Here is a 9,212-nt window from a genome sequence, read left to right on the forward strand (position 1 = left end):
AGGGTCCAGAAGTGGCCCCCCGCTAGACCTGTCGGTTCGGCGAGGCAGGGCTGTCCCCGTCCCCGCTCACGGATCTCTCCCAGAGTCAGAAGGGCACCCCTCACACCCGTCTCTCAGGGCCTCTGGTGTGGCGTGACCTTCACGGACATGGTGGCTGGCGAGGGGGACGGAGTCCCCACAGTCCCAGAACCACGGGACAGGACAGTGGCTCGGCCGTAATACCCGTGGGGGGCTTTGCAGCCCTGACTCCGTGGCCTGACACCGGGCACTGAACCTGGGGGCTCCCGCGTAGCATTCCCCCGGCTCTGCTATTCCGGTGTAGACGCTACCTGCAGCTCGGGGCCACAGGCACCACAGCCCGTGCCCCTGGCGACCAGAGGAAGGCGTGAGAGGATCCCGAGCCCGGAGGGGACCCGCTGGGACTACTGCTGACGCCCCACGGAGGACTGAGGAGAAGGGCAAAGGAGCTTGTGTTTACTGAGCACTTACTGTGCACCAGGTGCTCCTCTAAGATGCAAACCCTCACGGGCATCTGCTTGGTTAATCTACCTGGCAGTCTAGCAAGGCAAGGATGGTGATTTCCCCCTTTTTACCAATAAAGAAGAAAGCCCAGGTTCAGGGTCAGGGAGCTGGTGGGTGGTTTTGGCGTTTCCTGAGGAGGAGCAGGTTGGAGGGCAGGTGACGGCTTTGGGAAGGGGTGGGGGGTAGTGCCCGTCCGTGTCTTGGTTGGGTGTCCGGCAACAGCCCAGCTGCACGACGTTGGAGTCCGGAGGCACTGTTCCCTCTGTCTTGGAGCCCCATTGGCGGCTAACCCCCAGGGCAGGATGAGCAACCCCGGAGAGGGACCCGGTCCTGGGAGGAACGGACGTGTTCTCCCCTACACCCCGCTCCGCTCTGGTCTCGCCGGAGTCCCTGGAGTTTTGGAGCCGAGTGAGATGAGGTCTAGACTTGGGGGGGGGGGGGGCCTTTGCTCCTTTCCTCTTTTCCGCCCTGCCCATTCCCAACAGGTGTGGGTTTGAAATACAAACAAGGAGCCCTTTTCGTGCTGGGTGAAGACCCGGCCCCCACGCCATTGATCAGGGAGGACTGTTTTTTAGGAGAGTGTAGTCCTGTTTTCTTTGCAAAATTAAAAACAACATATACCCAGGAAAAAAGGCTTGGAAGCAAATGTGCTAGGTTTTTTTCCTCTGTAAAGTTGTTTTCCCCATTTCGCCCCAAAACCCCCAGACCAAGCAGCCGCTAATGTCAGCATAGCCGTCTCTTCTGACCAGATGACACTGTCCACTGAGGAGTGCCACATGGCCTCCGATTACCCAAGGAGCCGAGGCACGGCCTCCATGGTTTTGGTCTGTTCAAGGCTGTCGCGTCCGGCCAGTGCTGCTTGGGGGCTCTGCCAGTGATGCCCCAAGCAGTCTGGGAACCACTGGGACCGCCGCCTCTCCGCAGCGTCCCTGGCTCAGTCCGTGGCTGCCCTCCACGTCCATAAGTGCTCAGCCTGGCCTTCCGGAGGCTTCTGAGCAGAGATCCCACTGGAGAAATTGCTGATCCTAAAAAAGCTGGGGCTTGACGAAGTGCTCAGTTTTAAGTGCCTTCCTTACATTGCGATTTCCAGATCAAAGTCAGCTCTCTGTTTTTTTTTTTTTTAAAGATTTTATTTATTTATTTGAGAGAGAGAGAATGAGAGACAGAGAGCACGAGAGGGAAGAGGGCAGAGGGAGAAGCAGACCCCCTGCTGAGCAGGGAGCCCGATGCGGGACTCGATCCCGGGACTCCAGGATCATGACCTGAGCCGAAGGCAGTCGCTTAACCAACTGAGCCACCCAGGCGCCCAGTCAGCTCTCTTTTAAGCCTTGGTCTCTACTTCCGTGGTATCTTTAGCAACTTGCTTATTTAAGGAAAGCATCATCTCTCATGCCTGCAGTCCCCCTGTATTCTGTTGTGGAATCTGGAAATATACAGAGTACTGAGAGTGGCTCATTCAGAAACAGCCCTTTAAAAATAAATTAGATCATTAACGTACTTATCCAAATCCTGCCATGTACAGGACGTTCCGGTGTTTATGTGGATGTCGTCCCTGGTGGCCAGTGGCTTTTATATGTGGCCTGATGCCCAGCACAGCTTCAGGCCTGGAATCACTGGGTCCAGTGGAAATCCAGCTGCATCTAATGGGCTAGTGACCTAGGACAGTTTGCTCGGATTGCTCCAGATCTCCATTTCCTCATTTGTAAGAGTGAACATTTTTTATAAAACCTGGCCCAGCAGCAAGGGAAGGTGCCCGATGCGTGAGATGCACTCAGGATGCCACAGTCTGCGGAGCCGGACCTATGATGTCTTCTCCCTCGGGTTCTCTTTACAACAACGAGCAGCCTGTGCCTGGGACTTGAACTTAGTGTCTCGTGCTCCCATCCCATCCTGTCTTCTGAGCCTTGAGGAGAGACCTCCAGCCATCAGGGTCCAGGCTTTAGGAGAAGTCTCAGGCAGAGAGCACGTCCCGCTCTCTGGGTTCAGGGCCTGCAGTTTGCTCGGGAAAAGCCATGTTTTCATCCTCCCCTAACAAACACATCTTTGCCAATCAGTGAGTCTGGGCGAGTGCTCTGTGTAAAACGGAGCGAAGGAATATGCATTAAAGTCATAAAGAACCATGTTTTGTATACTAAGTTAGCACAGTTTTTAAACCGTCTGCTATATCTCTGGTGGTGGTAGAAAATGGGGCAGCCCTGGAGAACAGATCGGCTAGTGTGCATCTAGAACCATAAAAAAGGAAAGGTTTTAAACTTTGCATTTTGATATTTCATTTCTGGAAGGGTATCTGAAGAAATTAGTTCCACATGGGGAAGAGCTGTATGCATGAAGATGGTGGCGGCAGCCTTAATTAGAACAGCACAGGGTAGAAGCAGCCGGTTATTTGTTAGGAAGATGATGGGTTAAGGAGCTGATGGGCCAGCTGCTCGATGAACTAGCTTGTACCCAGGACAGATGATTGTTCTAAAGACCACGTAGCACCATGGATGGTGCTTATGATTAAGTGAAAAAACAATACCCCAAATTACTGATTTATTTGGTTCTTTAGAGAGAGGGGAGAAGGGGCAGGAGGGGCAGAGGGAGAGAGAGAATCTTGAGCAGACTCCATGCTCAGTGTGGAGCCAGACACAGGCCTGGATCCCTAGGATCATGACCTGAGCCAAAATCAAGGGTCAGATGCTCGACCAACTACATTCCAACATTACTCCAAATTATATGCCTAACAGAATCGCAACCTCGTAAAATAAATATATGAAAACAGTGACACAAAAATACAAAGGTAGTGGTTATGGAAGAAGGAAAGCTTATGAACGACTTCTTTTCTAATTTCCAAACTCTCTGAATCGTAGTTTTATTACTTTTATTTAAAAAAGAAGAAGAAGAAGGGGGTCTGAGGGAGAAGTAGGAGGAGAGGAACGTTCAAGAGGGATTGTAGAAATGGTTGAGGCCTCCCGTCGCTTGCCGTGCAGAGCTCTGCGCTGGAGCGGGAACCGAGGTGTCCTTCCCTGTCCCGATGTGTCCTCCAGCACAGCACAGAGCTGGTCTTCTTGGAGGTCGCTGCGCTGAGCAGCCTCGGATCGAGCAAAGCATTTCTGGGACATCAGGCGCGGTGTGGGTCATGCGCTGGCCTCGGGGCCCGCGGTCTCCCGTGGGGGACGGCATCCGGGCTTCAGGCCCAGGATCAAGGTCAGAGCTGCAGAGCACTACTGAGTGGGAGCGTCCCCCCGAGTACCCCTCCGCATGACACACCGTCTTGCTCAGACTGTGCTGCCGTAACAAAGACCACAGACTGGGGGTTAAACAACAGACATTCATTTCTCACAGTTGTGCAGGCTGGAGGGTCAGGGTGCTGGGGTTCCCAGCTGCAGGGGGCCTCCCGCTGACCATGTTCTTGGATGGTGGGAGAGATCATTGCTCCTGTGTCTCTTATAAGGACACTGATCCCATCCTGGTGGCCCCACTGTCATGACCTGATTCCCTCCCAGAGGCCCCACCTCCTTGTACATCACTCCGGGAGGTAGGGCTTCCACGTGCGAATTTGAGGGGCACACAGACACGCAGTCCGTAGCAGCTGTGAAGATGGCGTGTCCGGCAGGGGTGGGTGGGTCGGGTCTCCGCGGCTGTTCAGTCCAGGAAACAGGCTCTGGCTCTGTTGGCTTCATTCACCCTTGTCCACCACCCGCCGCCGTAGGTGGGGAGCGATGGGCCTGGGTGCTGGGGCTGGGTGCTGACCCTCGCTGCGGGGCGGTGTTGTGCGGAGCCGTGCACCTTCTTCACCTTCCAGGGAGGGTGGTCACCGCCAGACAGCCCCTCCTCCGGAGGGTGCTGGATTCACTCTTGAGGAGACAGGCGGGTGCTCTGCTCACCAGGCAGAGGCCGGGGTCCTCAGCGAGTCCAAGTCTCTGCACTGCTGGTGGCCTGGAGTGTGGCAGGGCCTTGGTGTCTGAGCTTCTGCCGTGGTGGGTGCGTGGACCGCCGTCCTGAAGAAAAGCCCTCAGGACAGAAAGTTGAGGCAAATGGACGACAACCAGCGTTACTGTTGTCAGGCGGGCGGAGGTGTGAGCTGCACGCCCGTGACCGTGGATTGTAATGCTTGTTCTTTTCTCCTCTGTGTCTCTGCTGTAGAGTCAGATGGAGTTCAGTGTCTGCTCTTTATCCATCCAAGAGCCGGCCAGCAGCACAGCCAGCGAGCCGAGACAGCTGTTGAAAGCCTCCCAGGGCTCGCAGGCCCTCCGGTCCCCCCAGGGCAGCAAGTCCTCCAGCCTCGATGCCCTGGGTCCTGCCCGGAAGGAGGAGGAAGCTTCCTTCTGGAAGATCAATGCAGAGCGGTCCCGGGGAGAGGGGCCCGAGGCTGAGTTCCAGTCGCTGACCCCCAGCCAGATCAAGTCCATGGAGAAAGGTGAAAAGGTCCTGCCTGCCTGTTATCGGCAGGACCCTGCCCTGAAGGACAGGGAGGCCAAGGTGGAAAGGCCCAGCACCCTCCGCCAGGAGCAGCGCATCCTTCCCTGTGTCAGCGTCGAGCACGAGAGACCGCAGCCTATCCAGGCCTGCACCAGCACGGTGAAGGAAGCCACCCCGTCCGAGCCCGTGGGGAAGCTGCCCTCTCCCGAGGACCGGCAGGAGGACGTGGAGGATGTGGAGGATGCTCTGTTCTCGGAACCCATGCCAACACAGGTGGGTGGCCCCTCCCTCCAGGAGTGACCCGGGGAGACCTCCCACAAGATGGGTGGCCCACAGATGCCCTCGCTTTCTTCTCCTCCTTCCCCTTCTTTCTCTTGCCCATTCCTTGGGGGGACTTTGGGGATCAGGAGAGCTGGGTTGTTCCCCAGCTCAGCGACTGACACGTGTGCAAGGAGAAACGTCTCATGGTTCTGTCTCAGTGCCATGACTTGTTTGCCTGTTACACGTAGATGTCGCAGATGCCCGCTGCCTTTCCCCAGGTGTGTGAGGGCAGGTAAGCGAGGGCTGGCAGCGGGGCAGTGAGCACAGGAACTCGCAGGGAGAGGGCAGTGTGGGAGGGATTTGGATGCCCACTCAACTGACAGGTCTGTAAATTCGGGCTGGGGTGTTGGGGAGGAAGGAAGCAGGCAGAACCACCGAGCCTCCACCAGGAGCAGCCATGCTCGTTCTCAGGGACCACAGGAGACTCTGGCTTCAAGGAGTGATTGGCAGCTACTCGTTTCCAAACAGGATAGCATTACGTGTCTGGGAGGAATCCTAAGAAAGGAGTTCTTTTTGGGGGGAAGCAAAAGAAAGATCTGAAAGGTTCACTGGGTGAAGAGGAATGCATCCTGAAGAAAGGGATGGTGCAGGAGAATAGGGTGAGTGGCTTCTGAGTGCTTTCCCATTTCTTTGTGGGAGCCTCGACCATCGTCTGTGCCAGTTGGTCTGCATTGCTTAAGAGACTAAGACAGTGAAAAGAAAACAAAATGTTTGGTAATGAATTTAAATGGATCCAGTGTTGGAGGATTGCATGAAAACAAAATAAAATAAACCAGTCCAAAGTCATTATGGTTCAGAGGGAGGCCTTGGTTTTGAGACATTGCTTTATGATGAACAAAGCAGTAGTTTGGATATAGGCATGTCTGAGCACCATTTCTGGGGGAGATCGTGGATCGCTCTTGCACCTGGGTGAGAACGTAAACAAGGTCCATCTTAGAGTTGGACGGCACTTCCCTGAATGCTTCCTGACATGCAGCCATTTTCTGCATGGGTGGGAGTGATGAGTCCCGAGGCGGGGAGGGAAGGAGGGATGGAAAGGGGCCACCTGCTCACAAAAGAGGATGGCCAGAGGGAGGAAAAATGGGGTCTTTAGGTTTGGGTCTGGGTTTTGGAGCCTGGGGAAGTTACCTATTGGCAAGGCAGGCAGGCACACTTGAGGGGTACTCCGCACCCCCCACACTCCTCTGTGTGTGCCTTGTTGGTTTTCTCCATGTTAGCACCATCCAGACTCTTTAGTTGTCCTTTTTTTTTTTTTTCCTTTTAACACATACTTTAAAAAGTGTGTATTGTGGTTAAATATACATAACATAAAATGTGCCGCCATATTGAGTATACAGCCCTGTGGTATTAGATCCGTTCACAGGGTTATGCAGCCATCACCACCATCCATCTATAGCACTCTTTCATCTTGAAAAATGAAATCTCTACCCATTAAACAACTCCCTGTTCTCCCCCCCACCCCTGGCAGCGACCATCCTACTTGTTATCTCTGTGAATTTAACACTCTTAGTATCTCATATAAGTAGAATCCTACAGGTCTCCATCTTTCTGTGTCTGGCTTATCTCACTCAGCTTAATGTCCTCAGGGTTCACCCACTGGTAGCATGTGGCAGAATTTCCTTCCTTTTTGAGGCTGAATAATACTCCACTGTATGGATTTACCACATTTCGTTTATCCGCCCATCTGTTGATGGCCACGTGGGTGACTTCCACTTCTCAGCTACTGTGAACAATGCTGTCGTGAGCACGGCTCTACAAATATCTGTTTGGGTCCCTGCTTTCCGTTCTTGGGGGTATGCAGCCGGCAGAGGAACGGATGCATCCCATGGTGATTCTGTGTCTAACTTTTTGAGGAACCGCCATACTGTTTCCATTTTACGTTCCCTCAGCTGCGCGCGAGAGGGCCAGTTTCTCCACATCCTGCCAACTCTGGTTTTCTTTCTTCTTTGATCACAGCCATCCTAATGGCTGGGAGACGGTACCTTAGGTCTCATCGCGGTTTCGATTTGCCGGTCTCCAGTGGTTAGGGATGTTGACTGTCTTTTCATGTTGTTTATCGACCACTTGTACATCTTTTTTGGAGAAATGTCTGTTCGGATCCCTTGTCCAGTTTTAACAGTTGAGTTTTGTGTTGTTGAGCTGTGGTCATCGTCTGGGCGTCTCCTGGAATGGGGTTCCAGGTGCTTCCACTCCTCTCCCAGCAGATGACCTTGTGAGTTGTCCTGCTGAAGAAGGGGAGCCCTGTGCCAGGAGCTCCATCTGCCCTTCATCAGCGGCCCCTCAGCTTTCCAGCCTGTCCTCGGCGCCTCCCTGTCCTGCCCGCGGTGGCCCCATGCCCCGTGTCTTTGCTCTCTTCCATGTCTCTAACCTTGCCGCCCACCTGCTCCTTCTTACAGACCTGCTAGGCTCGCCGATGAGCCTCCCTAGTGATCTTTCTCTGATACTTGGCACCTGGGTCTTCCTCTGAAGGATGCTGTTACATAATTGTAAAGAGACACAGGCAAGTGTGTGTAGGGGAGTGGGCAGTCAGAGCACATGAACAGATATCTGGGTGCAGAGCAGAGCGAAATGCCAGCCTCGTTGAAGAAACCCGTAGAAAAGCAGAGAGAGGACCGCTTGCCTGACTTTGGGTTTTCCTGTTTTGGCTCACCAGCTTCGAGGGAACCTGCTTTAGTCCATGGGTGTCATCGTCTCCACGGAAGTGTTTTTGCCCTTTGCCAGCTCCGTGGAGGGCGGGGCGTCAGAGCATCCGTCCCGAAGGCTGCAGCTGGGCAGGTGGATGCGCCAGGTGGATGCGTGTGCTCGTGTGAGAGAGCCGCAGAAAGACTTTGTCCTTTGTCCTCTTCTTCCGTGATGACTGCGTTTCAGCACGCCTGTCTGTGCACACATAGAAAAGATACATTTGTTTCCTTTTCTCTGTGAGCTGCTTGCAGACTTGCCTGGGGACAGAGCGGGGGAAAGCGCCGGATCCTGGCAGAGTGTGGCTCACGTTGAAGTTTCTTTCATTTTCTGGTTCCAAGCACTGAGGCAAATTGAGGTCAGAGAGCCTCCGACATGGAAGCGAGCGATTTCATTTGGGTCAATTTAAATGAGATGCTGTTTTTAGATTATGCGTAACTGAAAAAAAAAAAAAAAGAAGAAAGAAAGAAATCCATATCTTACTTTGGTGTTTATGTCTCTTCTACAGGTCACCTCAAGTAATGTCGTCTTGAAGACAGGATTTGATTTTTTGGACAACTGGTAAAATGTATTAGACCAAAAAAAAAAAAATATTAAAACCAAGAACCCCTAAGTGTTTTCCAAAGTGGTGTGGTGGAGGAGGATAAAATGGGCAATATTTCCCTGTGTATTTTCCTGGTTTCTGTACACTTTTTTCTTAATCGTTTGGAAACTGGTAAATATTGCCTTGTCCAGATTTCCAGATTTTTCTCTTTTGGTAAGGCCAGATATATATATGCTATTTTCAATGATTTGATAACAGAAGTTTTGCATTTGGAATTTTTTAAGACTGTTAAGGAATTCCGTCGATCTTGTACATAAAGCTTCTGTTCCCAGTTCCACCCAGTTCTCCCCTCACTCAGAGAACGAGGTTTCTCATCGTGTCACAAAAAACGTAAAAACGACTTCCATCTCTTTCTCCTTTAGCCTCTCCCCTTTTTATTAATCGAGTGGGTTTTGTTGGGTGGCTGTTGGTGATTCCTCAGCAGTAGTGACATCAACACGATGGCTGGCTGTGACCATAGAAACATGACCCCCCTCCCCCCCGCCCCCAATTCCCACCCAACGTTCCCAGCTGTCCAGGGCTTCCTGAAGCCACCCTTCTCGCATCGTGTGCCACCCTCCACCCTCACGACGTTTCCAGGAAACAGACTGTTGGCACATAGCAGAGATGCTCTTTCAGCTGCCCTGATACATATTCAAACTATTCATCATTGTTTAAGAAGAGTTGCATGTTTTAAAAGTTTTGT

The 9,212-nt window shown here is 52.8% G+C and overlaps 1 protein-coding gene across 2 annotated transcripts in view; it reads left to right on the plus strand.

Annotated features, from left to right (window-relative positions):
* C6H1orf198 (chromosome 6 C1orf198 homolog) overlaps positions 1-8,879 on the plus strand; it is a 31,216-nt gene extending 22,337 nt beyond the window's left edge. Inside the window, exons 3-5 of one of the 2 annotated variants that reach the window (XM_021696098.2) lie at positions 4,648-4,771; positions 4,868-5,196; positions 8,432-8,879. In XM_021696098.2, the coding sequence (XP_021551773.1) occupies positions 4,648-4,771; positions 4,868-5,196; positions 8,432-8,488 (510 nt within the window). In that variant the 3' untranslated portion in view covers positions 8,489-8,879. Of the gene's footprint in view, positions 1-4,647; positions 5,197-8,431 lie in introns of both variants that reach the window. The other variant, XM_021696097.2, reaches the window with a different exon arrangement.
* The last annotated feature ends 333 nt before the right edge of the window (positions 8,880-9,212 follow it).

Source organism: Neomonachus schauinslandi, chromosome 6, assembly GCF_002201575.2.
Source record: "Neomonachus schauinslandi chromosome 6, ASM220157v2, whole genome shotgun sequence".
Lineage (NCBI taxonomy): Eukaryota > Metazoa > Chordata > Mammalia > Carnivora > Phocidae > Neomonachus > Neomonachus schauinslandi.